The sequence below is a fragment of the Syzygium oleosum genome, unplaced genomic scaffold, assembly GCF_021117445.2.
Source record: "Syzygium oleosum isolate NSW1041296 unplaced genomic scaffold, Sole_v2.1 Sole_v2.06, whole genome shotgun sequence".
NCBI lineage: Eukaryota > Viridiplantae > Streptophyta > Magnoliopsida > Myrtales > Myrtaceae > Syzygium > Syzygium oleosum.
The window spans coordinates 1,068,546-1,089,011 of record NW_026607490.1 but is presented as its reverse complement, the minus strand read 5'-3'; the positions used below and the strand labels follow the sequence as shown (position 1 = coordinate 1,089,011).

General features: G+C 39.4%; 1 protein-coding gene and 2 pseudogenes across 1 annotated transcript; 1 reads left to right on the top strand and 2 right to left on the bottom strand.

The window, feature by feature from the left end:
- Positions 1-33: 33 nt before the first annotated feature.
- LOC130138400 (filament-like plant protein) lies at positions 34-1,412 on the top strand (annotated as a pseudogene).
- Positions 1,413-11,068: 9,656 nt separating this feature from the next.
- LOC115661526 (uncharacterized) lies at positions 11,069-12,562 on the bottom strand (annotated as a pseudogene).
- Positions 12,563-14,199: 1,637 nt separating this feature from the next.
- On the bottom strand, positions 14,200-19,301 carry LOC115661577 (disease resistance protein L6-like). The gene is made up of 6 exons (XM_056312390.1): positions 18,640-19,301; positions 17,601-17,852; positions 16,749-17,526; positions 16,339-16,647; positions 14,705-16,215; positions 14,200-14,314 (listed from the first exon to the last, which is right to left on the bottom strand). Exons 1-6 carry the CDS (start codon positions 19,299-19,301, stop codon positions 14,200-14,202), a joined length of 3,627 nt encoding a protein of 1,208 aa, XP_056168365.1.
- Between the last annotated feature and the right edge of the window lie 1,165 nt (positions 19,302-20,466).

Here is a 20,466-nt window from a genome sequence, read left to right as displayed (position 1 = left end):
ATACTACACAAATTGCACTGAAATTAAGCACTCATGTCTGGGGTAACAAGATTGGAACCTTTCAATCAGAGCAAGAGTGAACTGAACTCACATGGAGTTTCAGATTTGAGGATAACATCTACTTCAACTATCCCTGCGTTAAATCTATTCGACATTGCATTCAGATTTGCTTTTTTGCGCTTATGTACTTTGTCATAAGTTTTTTCCTTCTGATATTCAATCATAGGATGGGAGAAGCCTGAAAATGAAGTCTTGGTGTTGAAGAAACAACTGGAGGCTGCAACTCAAAAGAACTCAACGCTGGAAGATCGAATCAGACAGGTGAGGGAAGAGCAAGAGCAGACGATCCAAGAAGCTGTGGTCAAGAAACTCGTGAGTGGGAATTAACAAAGGCCAAGCTTGAGACTAAGCTTTTTGATGTCCATGCCCAGCTCCAAGCTGCCAAGAGTGAAGCTTCTTCAGTTATAAGTTCTGATCTTGGCCCTAAGCTTGATGCTGCTGAAAAAGAGAATGTGGCCCTCAAAGCCAAAGTCCTTTCTCTGTCTGAGGAGCTAGAAATTAGGATTATTGAGCGTGATTTGAGCACCCAAGCAGCAGAAACAGCCAGCAAACAGCATTTAGTGAGCATAAAGAAGGTAGCTAGGCTTGAAGCCGAATGCTGCAGACTCAGAGCCATGTCTCGGAAAGCAACTGGGACGAACGATCTTAAGTCTTTCTCCGCATCATCGATTTGTGTAGAGTCCTTCACCAATAGCCAATCAGATGTAGGGGATAGACTGCTAGCAGTTGAGAACGACGCACAGAAAGCGAGTTGCTTGGAGCCAAATGATTGTGAGCGGAGCCACTCCAAGTATTGGGCATCTGCTCTAATAAATGAACTTGACCATTTTAAGAAAGACAAATCTTTTGGAAAGAATCTCATGGTCGCTTCAGGAGAACTTGATTTAATGGATGATTTTCTGGAAATGGAAAGGCTTGCAGCTTTACCAGATACAGAAAGTGGAAGCTGCAGCCAAGGAGTGGAGCCCGCTCTGGATCAAAACAGATCTGATGAAGTCCCTCTCAAATCCAAGCTGGAAGCCATGATCAATAGAACGGCAGAGCTGGAGGAGGAATAAGAGAAGAAGGAAGAAGAAAAGGAGAAGCTAGAGATGGCTCTAAATCAATGTCAAAAGCAACTTGAAACGTCATGGAGTCAGCTCAACGAGGTTGAGATGAGATTGGTAGAACTTCACAAGCATACCTCTAAATCAATGTCAAATACAGCTATATTTGAGCTTCACGAGTATCGGTTCTGGAGATGTCATAAATGCATTTACAATGGTGTTTGTTTATTCACAAGGCAAAAAATCAAAGCAGACACTCTTCCTATCTCACCTCACTCATTTCATCTTCCTGCCTCAGCTAGTTGAACTTCACGAGCATACCTCACTCATTTGCTGTTAGGCCAGACAAGTGATTCCAATTTCAACGAGGTTGAAACAGAAGGTTGCTGGTACTTAGCCAATGCATTCAAGGTATAAGAATACCTCATGAATTTCATAACTTGCGTAAATCAGCCACTGCTTCGTCGGATCTACACTCTGCGCATGGTATGTGGCATTATTCACATTGCGGTGTACATGCTCTGTTATCATTGGCAATGCCCGGCTGTAACACTAGGGTCAAATCCTCAGTTTGGGTGCGGGTTTCCGTGAATGGATCGGTCCACTCCACAACCTCCCACCTGTTCCATGTGCTGCTTGGGCTCTGCCCCCAAGTCAGTCTCATTCTAGCTCAGTGTTTAAGGTTGGGCTTTGCCTTTATAATTAATAACTTTGAGCCATGTGGCTTGGGATTGAGGTTTATCATGCATTGGTTAGAAGCAGAAGAAATGATGAAACTGAGTAGAGTTTAGTGGCATCTAATCACTATGGTTTTTTGGGCAGAGGTGAATGCTGTATTCTCTGTCATCACTCCTGAATATGTTTATTTTGCTAATTTTCCTTTGAAATTATAGTGAAAGCACTAAATGTGGAAACTACAATCTGTCCAACTGCCCCACCTGGCAACAGGGAAGCTGCAATGAAAGTAATCTCCGGGACATTTTATAGATATAATTTATTGAAGTAATAATTTTGAATAACCAATTTCCTCCATTTGGAAGAAAGAGGGTGGATCACAATGTACAGCTTTTGCTATTCGTTCCAGGTTCTTTCGTCAAGGAAAGTCCAGCTGCTTCTGGGTTATTTTGTACGCAATATAAGGAAGTCGAGTGACGCTGAAGATTCTTTCTATTTCGGTGGAAACTCTGAAGATCCTGAAATGAAGAAAGAGAGTGGACCCGCCAAGGGCTTTGCGGCAGAAGATGATGTTGAGAAATTTATATTGGAACTTCAACCCGCTCAAAATGGATTACAAATTCAAATTCTGGAGGCGGATTTGGTCCTGTGGACTGTGGGCTCTAAACCTTCACTTCCCGATTTATAGAACCTTGGGATTAGCCCCATGAGCTTCCTTTGACTGCCCGTGGTCAAGCCAAAACTGATGAAACTCTATGTGTCAAGGGCACCCACGCATTTTTTCGCTTGGTGATTCTTCTGCATTAAGAGATTCAGATGGAAAGATTCTTCCAGCCAAGCAAGAAATGCAATTCATCTATTTAAGTATGATGTTATAGTGCAACTTAATTATTTGCACCTTTCTTAGTTTTGCTATCTCCTCGCCAATTTTAGTCATTTCTTTCATGGCCTACCAGGTTGCTTTACAGTAAGCGGACTTCACTGGTTGGAATCTGTGGGCAGCAATCAATGACCTTCCTCTTCTGCCTCTTAGGTGTTTCACTTCACTTGTGCCTTTTGTGCCAAACATTTTTTATGGTTCAATCTGCTCTATTCACAATGCGGTGCCCTTGCTGGTGATCAGCATGCATGTTGTAGCTTTGATCTCACCTTCCTTCCCCCAAATTATTATGGTTCTATTAAATATGGGTGGATGTAGTAAGTTAACTTCAGTTGCACGTCGACATCCCCAGTGACAAGGAGCACTTACTGTTACCCATCATAAACTCCATTAAGTATCCTTCTGTGCTGCCTCTACTAGTGTGTGACAATTTTTATTTTTCGTAGCTTATACTGGTACACCTGTAGAAGCTTCGGATATGTGACTGGTGCATGATTCTGTAACTCTACTTTTCAGGTTTCAGAACTTGGGCGAGATGATGACACTGGGAAGAAACGATGCTGCAATTTCACCAAGTTTCATTGATGGATTAACTCTGGAAGGTCCAGTTGGACGTGCAGGTTATTTTCTCTGCCTCTGTCACCCTGGTCCTTCGAAAAAAAAATTGATGTTCATCCATATGTTTCTGCATTTGCAGCGAGGAAATTTGCATATCTGATAAGATTGCCCACGGATGAGCATCGAATTAAAGTGGGAATAAGTTGGCTTGCTAAGCCCGCCATAGATTCAGTCGCGTCACTTCATAGCACCCTTACGAGAGTTCTTTCAGGCTAGCAAATCATTTTTTCATCCAAGCTCTAATTTTTTTTTTATTAAACCATTGGCAGTTTTTACCTCGCTTGGTAGTCATGTTAGAGGAAAAGGAATTTGACAATGATAACTCACCAGTTGTGCAGGTCTATTGCATGACGGTCAACTTCTAGATAACACGTAATTAAAAGTTCCTATGGAAGATCAATTATCATTGTTATAGTGTTTAAGACCTCAGAATCATTTTAAATATCATGTCATATATTCATGATACTCTATGCACGTACTGTTTTGTTTGTTTGGATGGAAAATAATTTGTTGCATAGAAACACGTAGAAACGAATCATATGAAGAGGGTAGAGAGGAATGAGTGGGCCAGCGAATGTACGAACACTTGCTGCTCCGACCAGGTACTAGAATCGGCATAATTGGAGCAATTTGATATGAAGCAAGGACTAAGAATCTTATTACTGTATTGGTTCAAAGCTTGTAGCAGTATGATCAAGAATGGTACTTTGGTTATGAAAGATGCATATACCATTCGATGATCTACATGAAGAACGTTAATTGACAATACAAAAAGAGGTAGCCTTTGGCATTGTGCAATTGGATGAAGTTATTGCCATATGTCAGGCATTGGGGGTTGATGTATCGATGCTCAAGTTTCCCCAAACAGTACAATTGAGCGAGCCAATAACTAGGTTGTGTTGCATGACTTATCATACAACTGGTGAAGATAAAAAGGAAATCGCAACCAAATTTTTTGAAGGAAATTAAGATTTGAAATATAAAAGTTGACAAATAGATCAACAGTTACACGACATTACCATGATAATTGACAAGAGACACATGTTGACACCCGTATTTTTGTTGACCATCCAAGCGTGTAATTTTGCAAAAATATAAAAGTAGCAAAATAAAAAATACAATAATAAATAAGAGAAAGTAAAGCCTGATAGTCCATATACACAGCCCAATTCCTAGGTCAGGCCGAAATTCATTTGCCCATTGGCCCATGAAATTTAGCCTTTAAAGCTTTTATAAGTATTTGGGCTCATTAACCCATAATACTTCAGCCCACTATACCGAAAAACCCAAAATATCATTGAAATCAATCTGAGCAAGTCCTCATTATAAATAAATAAAAAAAACCTGAACAAGTCCATGGCCCATCAGATAGCCTAGCACTCTTTACTTCTTACTTTTGCCTTACTTCTTTTTTTTTCCTTCGAAACCTTTGCCTTACTTCATGTTTACTGGAGAAGGCATGGTATGGCTGAAGACAACAAGAACGCGCGTCAATGGTGAGCGAGTGCGGGTGAGAAAAAGAGGTAAGCAAATCCAAGAGTTTCTAGAAGAGGTGTTGAGCTGGAGGTTGTTGAAGCAGAGAAGGCCGGTGGTAATATAACAGAATTGGTTCTCGCTCGCAAGGGGGAGAGGTTCGGGTTTTCGGCCGAAGGGGGAGAAACGAACGCATTCTCTCTGAAAAAAAAAAGACAGGACAAATCATCGTTCCTTGAGGATCCATTGCTTTCCGGCTGTGTCGGTCTCTGCCGGTCGTCGTTGATTTGCCATCGTCAACTCCAATTCCAAAAGAACGATCTATTCTGTGTTGCTTGCCTTCGTGCATCGAGGTTCTCAAATCATCGAAGATCGTACGTTTGCTTCATCCATTTTCTGTGATTCTGGCCATAGGCGTTAATCAGAATCTTCGTCTCCGATCTAGCTACCGATTGCAACTCCTTCATAGCTCACAGACAGGTAATGTTCTTCCCCGGTTCTTCTCTGTTTCGAATGAGGTGTGAACGTCAAGCCGTATTAATGATGTTTGTGTGTAGATAATCAAGAGACAGAACAGGAAAGAAATCAACTAACCTTTCAATGCACAACAAAAGAATTATCCAGGAATATAGATTGAATCACCAGTGAGTAATGGACAAATCTACAACTTCACAATGGTCCGAATATAATCATAAGGTAAATATTTTTGTTCCACAACGTTAATGCCGATCATCTTCTCAAAGTAACGGTGGAGACCTTTTGTGTGTTATTTTGATAGAAAGGAGAACAAACCTTTTACTGTACGTTCTTTTCTGTATATATATTTTTTCCTCTCATCAGAAAGTTATTTTTAACTTCCCTTAAAAGACAACCGCTCACACCTCTTCAAAGGCTGCCTCTCGAAACACACCCCATCATGGGCGAACCACTGAAATATAACATTTCCCACTCGAACATAATGGGCTTGATAAAGCTCTATCAAGAATATAAAACATTCAACATTCATCTACTTTAGAAACAATTCGTACTGGCAAAAAGGTCGTGCAACCAGTGAATACACTTGCACTTTGAGGTCAAATTATGCACCTGTTAGGGATAACATAATGGCTATAACCCAAAAAGAAGAAATAAGTAATTAAATAATGTCTCATAATGTCCCAGACATATTTTGCTACATCAATCTAAGTATATCGATCCCTTAAAGGCTACACTTGACCTTTCTAAAAAAGCACCATGTATTCACAATTATTTCCGAAGCCACAAAAGCGATATAATTGGTCGACCAGTAAACACACGTGATTGATGTAAAACACCAATAGTCTTCCTTTGCACTCATATCTCTCTTCATTTCAAAACATCTGCTTTCCTAAACATGTCCCATAAAGCCATATGGATCCATGACCGCCGGTAACATGCTAAAGTAGCAACATTGATATGTTACTTCGAGAACATAGCCAGATGTCACATCGGGTACAAAATGAGGTAATTAATTCATAAGTTATTTCAAGGACTCACATTGTTAGAATATGTCTTGATTTTGAGCTCGAAAAGGAAAGTTTCCTAATTGAATGGCTTCCTAGTTGGAAAAGGTTTCCTAATTGGAGAAGGTTTCCTAAAAAGAGGTTTCTTAATTTAGATCCAATTCTTGCTTATAAATAAAAAGGGGATGTTATTTGTGAATATCATTAAAGATGAGCTTCTGTTATTGAATTACACTCTGAAGATATCCGAGTGTGTTGTAGTCGATTAAATTCTTGTGGTAAGAATTTGTATATAATTCCTTCGCGAGATTCAGAGATTATTTCGTGAAAAATTGTAGGGCTAAACACTACGTGAGTTATTGGGTGTAATTGGAGCTTGAGAAACACTGAGAGTGTTTGACTGACTCGTTGTATCGCTTGATTTATAGTGGAATTCCGTACTACTCTCCCCGTGAATGTAGGTCACTACGACCAAACCACGTAAATCTGGTATCCGATTTATTTTCTTATTCTGTCTATTTTATTGTTCGATCGCTTGACTTTCGAAACACACACGATGAGTAAATAGGGATAATTTCATTCACCTCCTTAATCGGTCGTATAAAACACATGTAATATGAATTACATGCTATAGTGGATTTCTTTTTCTATAAGAGCATATATCATTTATTAAACATATCCACTATACGGATCTTAGCCTAAACATAGTCACATGATTATCATCTACATATGTTTAACTCGAGTGCTATATCGGCTCGCTTTCTACAACGCCTAATTAAGTACTTGCATCCAGCTTCCATCAGGCATACATGATTGTGGGGCTATCATGTTTGGTTTTATCACATACAAATCACAGACCTTATCTTGATTCTAACCAAGGTGACGTAAAATTATATTATGTACTAAATTTGCTCTATCATCATTTATAGTACATACAGTCTCATCTCTTACTATAGCACTTGAGGTGATTACTCGTGTGAGTGAGCCAGTCATTGCCTAATGACATACCTTTCAGCAATTTATGTGTGTTTGTGCTAGTCTCGTAACAGATTGTACTGATTGATGAAAATATCAATTCATTAAAAATAAACAAGTACAATACATATGTTTTTTTTTTTTGGTAACCCAGGGAACCCCCGCACGGCCGACAGCCGGGAGATAAACCCTGGGGGCGACACGTGCTAGCCACCACACACGTGCACCGGTTAAGTTAACCTGCGGCGCCCGGGATTCGAACACTCAACCTTTTGCGAGAGGAAAAGTGCCATTTCCAACAGCGCCACCCAGGCGGGTGGTAGTACAATACATATGTTTACATATACATAATCCAATAATCCTCAACAATATTACATGTCATATTTTACGTAACCCCAGAGACATCTTGTGGATCAAGAACACGTCTTTAGAAACAGCCTTCGTGAATGAATGGCAACTGTTGTAAATTGGCGACACAGCGGAAGTGGATGGTAACTTTGCAATTAAGAAGGGAGCTATAGAAATTTGACATAGAAAAAAAAAATGATGAACAATAAAAGGACACGAGAAATTTTACGTAGTTTGGTCCGAATGTTGAAACATACGTCCACGAAGAGAGCCAGCAAATAATCCACTAATAAATCAGAGAATTACAGAGTTACAATCACTCACGCTCAAGTATTTCCCAGTCCTAGTATATACCCAATACCCACAATGTTTAGGCTGCGAATGATAACCATTCTGTTTCTCTATTTCTGTTCCAGAAATAGGTTTGGAACAGAAATCCGTTTGGTAACGCAATTTTAATTTCTATTTCTGGAACAAATTTTTGTTCCAGAAATAGATTTGAAAGAGAAATCAGAAGTTAAAATTTTTAGCTTCTCTATTTCTGGAACAGAAATGAGAAACAAAATTTTTTGTTCTTCTCATCACTTTCCCTCACTACTAGTCGGTCGCTCACCCGCCGATCGCCACTACCCTTCACTGGCCGCCGCCGCCGGCCACCGTCTCCTGCCACCGGCTGCCTCCCACCACCGCCGGCTGCCGACCACCGGCCACCTCCCGCCACCATCGGCCGCCAGCTGCCTCCCGCCGGCCAAAAAAAAAATCCAAAAAATCCTTAAAAATTGAAAAATTCCAGAAAAATTCATAAAAATTTCTAGAAAATAAAAAAAGTCAGATTTCGGGAAAATAGGAAATTTGTTCATTTTTTCCAAAAAAATAAAAAAATTTCAAAACTTCACAGAATAGCTTAGAATACTTGTGGTCACTCGCTTTGAATGAAATTTAAATTTTTTGAAGTGCCCAAAAAAAAATAAAAATAAAATAAAAAATTTCAAAACTTTACATAATGGCTTAGAATATATGTGGCCACCCACTTTGTGAGAAATTTAAATTTTTTGAGGTGCCCAAAAAAAATCCAAAAATCAAAAATTTCAAAACTTCACAGAATGACTTAGAATATCTGTGGCCACCCACTTTGCGTAAAATTTAAATATTTTGAGGTGCCCAAAAAAATTTAAAAATAAAAAATTTCAAAACTTCACAGAATGGCTTAGAATACCTATGGCCACCCACTTTGCGTAAAATTTAAATTTTTTGAGGTGCCCAAAAAAAAAACCAAAAAATTTAAAACTTCACAGAATGACTTAGAATACTTGTGGCCACCCATTTTAAGTGAAATTTAAATTTTTTAGGTGATAAAAAAATAAAAAAATAAAAAAATAAAAAATTTAAATTTCACTCAAGTGGGTGGCCACAGGTATTCTAAGCCATTCTGTGAAGTTTTGAAATTTTTTATTTTTTTGATTTTTTTTGGGCACTTCAAAAAATTTAAATTTCACTCAAAGTGGGTGGCCACAGGTATTCTAAGCCATTCTGTGAAGTTTTGAAATTTTTGATTTTTTTTGGAAAAAATGAACAAATTTCCTATTTTCCCGAAATCTGACTTTTTTTTATTTTCTGGAAAATTTTATGGATTTTCTGAATTTTTTTTAGATTTTTAGGAATTTTCCAGATTTTCTAATTTTTTTATTCTATTTCTAAAAGAAATGAAGCGATTGTCCGCCGCCCGCCGTCCACTCGCCGGCCACATGAGAAGGAGAAATTTTGTGCCGTTATCAAACAAATTTCTGTTTCTGAAATAGAAATTTTGTGTCGTTATCAAACATGTTTTTTAGCTTAGAAACTCCTCCAGAAACAGAAATAGAAAAATCAATTTCTTGCCAGAAATTGATTTCTGAAACAGAATGATTATCATTCGCAGCCTTAATAACTCAACTCGATAGACTCGACTCCACACAAATCTCTCCGAGCTCACGCCTCTGTTATTAATTCAGTTTAATCATTCTTTCTTCTTTCATTTTTTTCTCTTCATGTTTTGTAATTTCATGAAGAAAACCAAAATCTATGGTTACAACAATTCATGGATTCACACACAATGAAAATCAGTACGCTGCTCCATATATAGATGGTAAAAATAATTAACAAAATTAATAATTTATACAATATGATTTTGCGGTTTGATTTGGTTTCAAAAAAATTGAAACCAAACCAAACCCCGAAAAACATTTTGATTTGATTTGTGATCGGTTGTTTTTTTTTTCCGAAAAAGTACTTTTAAACCGAACCAAACTGCAAAAAACTGTTCAGTTGATTGCTTTAACTCGAACCATTTTTTACTCACCCCTTACTTTTTGTTCCGCACGACATGTTGGTTCAAGCGCGATATATATTTATACTTGCGTCATATTGTAATGCACTCCTACAATAGATATAATTTAATGCAATTTGTGTAATAAAAGAATTCGCCAATCGTGTCATTTGGAAAATCCTAAATTTACGAGATTCATATGTACTATGTTTAGATCTACTGGAGTTGATCTTATAATGTTGGATAAGGAAGCTTAGCTTTGATACCTTGACTTTCATGAAGCTACTCAGATGTCATTTGTCCGCTATTTTGGCGTGAATGTAGTTGTAGCAACCCAAGAATATAACAAAAAACGTATACAGCTAGCATAACACATGCACACTTCCCGCGCCATTGTCTCTACGTGCCGGAACTCGGTCGCAATTCGTTTCATTAATCCTTGAATATAATTTTTTTTTCACATTTACTTTATGCTCACATGTACTAAATCAGGTGTTGATTTTTAATATATAGATGTCATCCATTATATCCATAAAGAGTAGTTTTACCTTAGGTAATAACATTGGAAAATTTACTGAAATCATTGACTGATATTCAAACGCGATTAACATTAACTTTATAAAATACCGTCTTACATATGTCAATCATCAGATCGAGTCTGGCTAAAAACAGAATTGTTATATCCATATTGCATTGTCGATACACATTCACCTGCTTGACGCAATCCAACTTCCATAAGTTTCATTTTCTCTGCTCAAGCCTAGAAATACAAATTCACCAGGTATGAAAATACGAAAGTTTCTTGGCTTTTGTATATTCCGAAATTGCCCATGCATTTTTCATTTAATATATGTAATATTAAGATATCATCTAAATATAGTAACTTATAAACCTTTTTTTTTTGTCTGACAAGTGTATTTTTGGACTTTGGAGCTCCTACAAGGAGCTCGGCAGGCCCCTAGTAGGCCCACCTGGAGACCCCCCCAATCCGGAGGAAGGGAGTTTCGAACTCCCCACCTACCCATTCCCATGAGAGAATAGTGGCTATTAGGGCAAGCCTCTAGTGTTGGTACAAACTTTTTATCTTGCTTGGTTTTGGAAAGTACAAATAGTTTTTTACACGTCAAAGGTCACCAACTACTATAATAATCCATTAACAGTTTTTCGGGAAATTACCAAAAAAATTCTTAAATTTATGACAGTCATCTTATTTTGACTTATATGCCGACAATTTCTCAATTAAATCTCTTAAAGAGAGCTCCTTCGGTATATCCGGTAGCAATGGCTCACCTTCGCATCCCAATCCCACACTCACAAATGGAAAATGGGAGTTTCTTGTAACCATCGATTGAGTACTTTATGGCTGGGTCCCAGAAGGGTGGTGTAGCGTCGTGGAAGCGTTTCATGACCGGATGGAGTGTAGGGCTCACTTCAACATCATTGTAGCACCACACTGCAATCACACCTCCCAGTTTCCGAAGCAGACGGGTCACAGGGGAGCAGAAATTGGGGAAGTCGAACCAGTGCACGGCTTGTGCCACCATAATTAAATTCACTGAATTTTCGCCTCTGATTAAGGTCACAATTTCGTCGTTGGAGATGGGTATTGGGGTGTGGATGTAGCGGACCCTTGGATGCTGCATGGCAAATTTTAGCTGGGCTGCGCTCGCGTCCGTGGCAATCAGCTGGTCTTAGTGCTCAGCTACCTATTTTACAAGCAGGTGCAGGGCATATGAACAGAGTCGTACGTAACAACAACAATCCGGTAGTAATGAAAGATATTGAGCTTTGAAATTGATGGCCAGTGATCATTTTTGGACTCTATGCGATAAACTTGATAAGAAAATTATTCAGACAATTTAGAGCTTGGAGAAAGATCTATCATCATAAAGCGGGGAGAAGGGAAGAGAAGCCCATTTAGGATAAAAACGAAAGGGAAATGAAGCTTTGGAAGACACTGACACGGGCAGAACTTCAGTTTTGAAGTTCACATTCAAACAAACACTAACAGGATTTGAGATAAATTACGTGAAAATGGAGGATGAGCACCTTCAGTTTAGCAATTAGTAAGTCGATATGCAGCCAATGCTAGCCCCAAACAAAATCAAATCAAATAAATCATCTTCTCAGTATCAATGAGGAGTTGAAAGTAGTTCTGAGATATTCAGGTAAGTGTTGAAGTGAAGCAAAGTCCTAATATTCACCCAGGATGAGCTAATCCCGCTCATTCTCTACACCTTCTACGTCTAGTCAATTACCCCCAAAAACCAAATGAAAAGAAAATATTGGTACAAGGTGAGTATGTGAATGAATGATGCTCCTCAAAATCCTCTTTGGCGAGACATGCATTCGGCATTATATTATTCATGGAAAGTGTCAAATTTCGCATGATCTGCGATCATATCTGGCCAACCCCATTTTTTGGCAAAGATCCAGAAGATGGGCTAACCACGTCACGATTCTTGATCAATGTCGGTTCGATCGTATCAACACAAACCTTAAACTTGCTATTAATCTTGCGCGCAGAGTGAAAGAGAGAGAGAGGACTGACGCCAAGGGCTGCTTGGCCATAGCTGGTGCCGACATCCCAGGTGAGAGAGTGACGAGGAGTACGAGAGCGAGCATGGAGTACCATTGTGCCGAAGTATGTCGGGCGAGTGTCCACGTAAATCTCCGCTTGCTTGTCGAACAGACCCACCATCTCTCCTCCCGATCGGCCTCTGCCCGTGTCGTATTTGCCTTGGATCTTAGTTTCTGCTTTGTTCGTTGCGCTGCCTAATATTATTCTCAAAACATTATCGTTTTGATTCATATCGACAGTCTTATATTTTCAGACGACGATGCGGGAGTTTTGCATTTTCAATATATGCTCCTGCCACAACCGTTTATAAATAAAGCAACTATTTTCTCCATAATTCTTTTTTGTTTTTGTTTTTCTTTTGCCCAACCTCCGTATTAATAGTTCAGTCTCCTCTCCAATGAAAAATACCGTGATCCGGAATGAGCCCTCGAGAAAAGCAAGCAGATAGAAGGATTTAACGGCATAGTGAAGTTCTTTATTTCCTTATCGTATTAGTCACCCACATACAAACTCATCGAAATCCATCTGGTACATCGGGAAGAACGGAGAAAAAGCTGTATAAAAAAGCTTATCTAGCTAATTTTAGCTTCACATTAACCTGCGGCTACGAATCCTAATAATTTGTCTCTCCGTGCTCCGTAACTCCGCCACGATTCGTCACATTAAGGTATCAACTAATTAATGTATCAACTAATTAATGATCTACCAACTGTTAATTTTGCTTGACATTGAAAAGTATGAACTTTTCTTCATAATTCAAAGATTACTAACTACTTTAATAATCTGTCAATGTTTACTCTCGCGACTTGCCAACGTCTTTGAAGTTATTGACTTTTATTCGAAATCGCCGATCTTAATTTGACTGACGTGCCAACATTTGTCGCATCAAATACCAACTAATTTTAATCACAGACCAACTTTTAATCTTCCTAAATTTCGAAAAGTGTCAACATTTCTAGAGAAATTTTGTGAAACCACCTGTCAATTGTTTTAGAAGTTTGAGGTAGCTAGCTGTTAGATGATGGAGGCCTGATTTATTTTCCATTCGAAATGCGAATTCACTCGAGAGCATCAAATTTCATGTTCTCTGCTCCACTTTAATTAATTAGCGATGGCAACATGCCCCACATCAATGTACCTCTCCTAATTCCAACACGTAAAGCAAATGGAACCTTGTAGCTCACGGGTAGAGCGGCCAGCCTTATCCAACGTTTCAAACAAATGGGAAGTAGGGTGGGATTGTTAGCTTACTTCTCATCATATCACACTTGCATTTTCAGCATTTTTCACTCTGGCTCGACTCAATGCTCCATCAAGTTTCGTATCCTCTGCTCAAGCCTAGAAATACAAGAAATCTCAAAATCCCTAGAAATCCATCACCGAAATCCTCCTTATCGAGCAGCGCCAGGTTTCCCTCGGTTCCCCAACCAACGCTCTCTTGAAAGGAAACGGCAAAGGCGATGTATTGGTCGGAGTAGTTTCTAGTCAGACCAAAGGTAGGGCCAACTTTGAACTCGACGGCCCCAGATGGCGCTTATGACTCCTGGCTTGCGAAGGACGTAGTTCACGAAAGATGTCATATTGATCGCCGAACCACAATGTCATTGACTTACCTAGGAGAAATGGGCAATAAATCCTCAGAGCAGACCAAGTCCCTGTTCAATATGCATTCTTTTTTCTCTGCAGTACTTGTTTCTTGACAGGGATTTCCATCCAAGTTTGATGAAGAGTATGGAAGTCATTTATCAAGCCATCAGTTAACAAACTAGAAAAGCTTGCAGATACCGTCTAATATGCTTGAGAAACATGTCGTGAGTCTCTCCGAACAATCCGGTTGGGGGGACAAAACTCATTTCTCCTGAGGTGTCGGACCTGCAATAGCAAGGCATCATTAAGTTCTACGAGTTCCATTAGTTTGTATGACATGATGATAGAGACTCTGAAGTGAATCCATTTAATGCTCAAGGTGGAGAATTCAGATGACCAAATGCTGTCGAACATAAGATTGATCGTTATTGAACGTTTTAGAATCGGTTCAACACTCGAGTAACCAAAAATAGAATTTGGCCAACATGTTTAGGAGTTCTAACGAGATTATTATCATTTCAACAAAAAAAAAAAAAACGAGATTATCATCTATGCAATTATCCGTCAGAAACTCCTCCCGGTGGACCTTCCAGTTTTACGTTTGAGAACAAACAAAACAGGGGAAAGGGCACTGTCCAGTGCGTGCAGTTTGTGAATAGTAAGTAGAAGACGCACCTTGTATGTCTCCAGCTTGTGGCACGTCGTCTCCATTCATCAAGGCCCTCGATGACTTGTAGCTCGGGGATTTCCTGGATTTTTAAATCCTTCAGGTTTTTCAAGTTTGATAAACCGCCTAGCCTTCTCATAGAATAGCACTTTTCGACTGAAAGCTTCTCCAAAGATTCCAATGCACTGAGAAATCGAATTTCAACTAGCCCTGCACAAGAAGATACCTCGGCTTCTTTCAGTTTCGCTATGGTTGACACAGTGCACAATCTCTCAAGGAGTTCGCACTCCGACACGGTCAACCTTTCCAACTGCGGAAGGCCATCGAGATGCATTTCATTCACTCGAGTGGCAAAGAGCCTCAATTCTATCAAATTTTTCAAGTTCGACGACAGTGAATCTATTGAATTGACATTTTTCAGTTCCAACTCCAGCAGAGAAGATGGAAGTTTCCTGACGATTTGCAGGTCCAGTCCAGTTAAAGTAAGCTGGCTGAGCAAAGGAAGAGAACTCAGCTTTGTAGGCAGTGAGGGGACATTTAAAATGCACAATTCCAACTTTTTCAGTTTGGATAGCTTCCCGATCCACTGTACGTCACAAGTTTGAACTATATTTGAAGGGTTCCCATTTTCAGAGCCATCATATAGGAGCAATTCAACTAAATTGGTAAGGTTTGAGATGTTAGGGACTATCTGCAGAGACTTGGATTTCAGACGCACAATGATTAAACTGTCGGGAAGCCCCGGCAACTCTTGAATCTCATCACAACCTTCTAAGTCCAGTGTTTGGAGGCGACGAAGCTTGCTGATAGTCCCGGGCACCCTAACAATCCGAGTATGCTTTAAGCTTAAGATTCTTAGCAAGGACAATTCTCCAATTTCAGGAGGAACTTCACCCTCTAGCTCTGGAAAATAATCCGCGTATAACTCTTCTAGATTCCTTAACCTTCCAATGATGCTAGGTAACTCCCATCGTGCTGCAAAATGACCCCCACCTAACAATTTGAATACTCGTAAAAATTGTAAGTTTTCCATGAAGGTGGGGCGTTCCTCAATCACATTGTGACTTACATGGAAAGACAAAAGACTCTGTAAATCATTGATGGAGTTTGGAAGTCCGGCAATCGGCGTGGATGAGATCTTGAGAGTTACCAAACGTGTTAGTCTACCAATAGAATCAGGTAATCTCGTAATCATCGTGGACGATACATCCAGCTTCATCAACAATGTTAATTGCGAAACAGAGTCAGGAAATTCACTCAAGCTGGAACAGTCCCTTACAGAGAAGTATTGAAGATTTAGTAGATCTCCAATTTTCTCAGGCAAATCTTGAAGTTTCTTGCACGAGTTAATATTCAAGTGAATGAGGCACCTTAGATTCCCAATGGAGCGATCAATTTTTACCAAATGAGCACAATGTTGAAGAGTCAATCTTTCTAAAGTTGAGCATTCAGGAAAACTAGGTGTTCTAGTTATGCCCAAACTATGTTCAAGAGTGAGAACTTTCAATTTCTTTCCCTCCTGCAAAAGTGAATGAACCACAAGACAAACGGTTAATTGCAAAAGTATTGCAATAGAGAGACCAAAACCGTTTTGATTCTTAAATTGAGACAGTTTTTCTGCTATAGGTTAATGCTAACATACCTTGATTAGGCTTTCCACCAAACCATCTGTGATTTGATCTCCTGAAAGCTCTGCCACAACTAGATTCTCTAGACACAAATTGGTTGCTTTAAAAACTTGAGGAGTTAGCCAAGAAGGATAATCCAAGTAACGCCAACGAATCCATTTCAATTCTGAAAGACAACCTGTAAAGTCCCCCTTGCAGGATACATCTTTTAACCAAAGGAACCACAGATGTTGAAAGCGTCTAAGCTCATCAGGAGTAACGATAACACGAGCATCTTCCCAAATTTCTCCTTGCAGTTTGAGTGCTTGAACATTTTCCTTACTCTGCCAATCCAAGCAAACAATGAGGTTATGTCTGCACAGTTTGTGTATTTGACTTCACATGTATCTTAAGCAATGATTTTCAAGTAAAAGGCGCACTTTGCCTCTGTTGATCTCAATATGTTAAGGGCATCATCATCATTCCAAACCCTACTTCGCTTGATTGGGTGCTTTAGATTTTCTTGACGAACAATCGCCCTTCCAAGATCTCTAAATTGATCATGCATCCAAAACTTACTACCATCTAAAAGCTTTATCATGGACATGTTGATGAGGACATCAATACTATGTCGGGGGCTAAAGTCACAATCTTTCCACACGTAAATTGGGTTAATCTTCTCCTCATTGATGAGAAAGCATGCAATATCAAGAAATATCTGTTGTTCATCACTATCTATGGCATCATAACTGATCCTCAACTTTCCCAAGACATCCCTATGAGGCGTTCTCCTTAATTTGTCCAATGTTTCTTCCCAGTATTTTCTCTCTTCGTGATGAGAAAGCAATGCACCTATTACTTGAAGAGCTAGAGGCAACCCTCCCATGGTAGAGACGATGTCTTTTGAAAGACTGTAGTAAGGATTTAGAGGAGAGTCTCTGCCAAATGCATGCCTAGAGAAAAGCTGAAGTGCGTCATCATCATTCAATGCCTCCATTTCATAAGATAGGATTTCATACTTAAATCCTTTAATTTTCAAAACCCTTCTTTTCCTAGTGGTAACAAGTATCCTAGTTCCAGGATACAGAGAATTCTTCCCAATTAGATCCTCGATTTGCTCGCTCTCGTCGACGTCATCGAGAACAATGAGCACCTTTTTATTGCCAAGTATTTCTCCAATCGTGTTCATTCCATAATCAGTTCTGTCGATGTTGCAAGCCACTCTAGAATTAACGATATCAGATAACAATTGTTCCTGCAACTTGACTAAGCCCTCGTTTTGTGACTTTTCTCGTACGTCATCAAGGAAACTGCTGTACTTTCCAAAGTAACAAGATGGTTGAAGATCATCTTGGCAAGAGTGGTTTTCCCAATACCACCCATGCCATAAATTCCAACAAGCCGCACGCCACCGGAGTTGATGTCTAATAAAGTGTTTATGGCCGATAAGCGATCATTGATCCCAACCAAATCATCAGTCACTTTTCTTTGTCTCGACTTAAGCTTATACATAACCTCGTCAACAACCAACTTGACAAGTTCCCCATGTCTGCCACAAAATCAAACCATTGTAGTTGAGACACAGATAACAATCCATGTATGCAGCTGGACCCTCAACCAAGTAGGAGGGGATTGGCGAGACTGTTTAGAATCTCATGACCTCAAAACTTGGCTATAAAATCTAGCAGAAATATTTTCCTTATGCAACATTAAAATTACTTTCAGCATGATTAGACTACAGCTCAAACCGAGCTGCGTGGTTTATTCAATCGTTATAAACTTTGTGGATGACCATGGTTAGTGTAAATCATGCATAAACAAATGTTTGTTTAGCATATAAAAGAATGATGTTCTCCACAATATGGATGCCAAACATTCATTAATTTGTGAGGACAAACAATGCACGTGAACGATATATGTAGAAATGGACAAATGGCAATATAAATTGAGCCTTCCGATGTATTGAGGCCTTAATGAAGATGAAGTTCAGAAGTCAACTGCCAAGAACTTTTTGTCTCAGAGGCATCTGCATCCTCTGTCAATTTTCCCATGGAAAAACTAATCAGAAGGTCCCCAGAGAATACTTGGGAAAGAAAACTATAAGGGCTTTTCTCTTTCAAATAATGAAAAAAAGAGTCCAGGAACAAAAAAGACTCAAAAGCTGAAGTCTTACAAGTATAAAAGTGAAAAGGATGCTTAGAACAGACAATTTTGATTTTTGAAGAAAGATTTTGATGTCTTATCGTATATAACTAGTTATTTCTCACATTTTATTAGAACAGTTCTGTTTTTCAAGAATTAGGTCTAGAAAAAGAAAAAAATTATAAATTGGTTACCCTTGATAGTTCTGCAGCTCCCATCCCTTGGTGTCATCGACTTCCCTGAGAGCCCGTCTCCACTTCTCTACTTCCTCTGGGCTGAACTTGCTCTTCTTCTGTTGCTCCAAATTCAATATGGCCTCGCTGTACAAGGCCGTTTTCAGCTTCACGTCATCGGGTTTCACATCGTAGAAGATGGGAATTATCACCTTCTTATTTCCATCTTTTTTAGGTTCAGAGGTGTTCTCCACCATCTTCGCAAGCTCACGGAGGCACCAATGACTCGAAGCGTAGTTCTTGGAGAAGATAGGCATGTAGATCTTTGAGTTGTCGATTGCTTGCAGAAGTTCTTCACTGATTCTTTCTCCAGGTCGAAGCTCTTCATCATCCATGAAAACACGGATCCCGGCATCGTTCATGCCATGACAGAGGGTGTTGGTAAATCCGCGACGAGTGTCGGGCCCTCTGAAACGCCTGATACTGAATTCCTTGTGGGTTGTATCTGCTTGTTCTGGCCTCCGAGTTTGCCATAAGGACTTGGTTTCCCCTCGTACTAGGGTCAGGTTTCGGTTTGGTTCGTCAAATATAAAAACAGAGGCCGACAAATACGAAGGAAATTCCGCAGCAGGCCAAGATGTTTGCTTAATATACCCAGAGTTTGTCGATAAACTCGATGACATTGTTCAATTAATTACTAACAGCTGTAGACGGTATCTTTTAAGCAAAGTATAGACGGACTTTCCAAGAGTTGGTTAGATGGACATGGAGCCATATTAGACATACCTAGAATTGCGATTTAGTATTTAAATAAGCTGACCTTGGACGGAATTTTCCAATACGAAGATGATATTGGTGAGCCTCGCAAAGTTTGCTCTTCGTTACCCTCTTCTGGTATTTCACGGGTGCAATTAAACGTCGGGAAAATTACACAAATAGTTCCTGATGTTGGCCAAATGTGCAATGTGATCTCTCAATTTTTAATTTATTTAATGTGATCCCTGAACTTTAACCTAATGTTCAATGTGGTTTCTAAACTTTTAATTTATACAATGTCGTCCCTAAACTTTTGATAAATGTTCAATATAGTCCTTCCATTAATTTAAGTTCAGGGCTACATTGAACATGTGCCAAAAGTTCAGATACCACATTAGACAAATTAAAAGTTTAGAAAACACATTGAACATTAAGCTAAAGTTCAGGGATCATATTGCACATTAGAAAAAACTTCAGGGACTATTTGTGTCATTATCCCTTGAACATTTGATTTCAACAGGGTCGGGCCCTTTAAAACTCAAGATGTTCTTCGCTAATTCTACGCCAAAGTCATTCCTTTCCCACTTGATATTGACATGTTTGATAGAGATATGGCAGAATATGTTGGGAAAATTGTCCAAAAAGTCGTAAACCTATTGTACTTTTGCCAATTCAGTCATAAACCTTTTAATTTTGCCAATTGAGTCCCAAATATTTACATGATTTGTCGATTGAGTCCAACTGGCTAAGTTTAGCCAAAAATTGCTGACATGGGCGATGGTCGTCCTACGTGACGCGACCAACGCTGACATGGATAATTTTTTAATAATATTTTAGTATTTTTCTTCAATTTTTTCCTTTCTTTTTTTTTTCTTTTCTTTATCTTTTTTTCTTTACCTTTTTCTTTCCTTCTTCCTCCTCTGGCTGGCGAGGCTACTGGCAAGGTCGAGCCTCACCATCATTGGGCGAAGCGCGACCTTGCCAAATCTAGCGAGGCTGAGCCTCATCCAGCCATATCGAGCCCGACCTCGCTGCCTCACCAATGATGGCAAGGCGCAACCTCGCTAGATCTAGCAAGGCCCGTCCTCACCG

Excerpts from the sequence above, each read along its gene's own strand:
- LOC115661577 (XM_056312390.1), bottom strand. The coding sequence starts at position 19,301 with ATGTCATCGAGTTTATCGACAAACTCTGGGTATATTAAGCAAACATCT. Across the intron at positions 17,527-17,600 it reads ACAGCAGTTTCCTTGATGAC|AGTGGCTTGCAACATCGACA; the intron begins GTACGAGAAAAG and ends CGTTAATTCTAG. Across the intron at positions 16,648-16,748 it reads ACATATTGAGATCAACAGAG|AGTAAGGAAAATGTTCAAGC; the intron begins GCAAAGTGCGCC and ends TTGGATTGGCAG.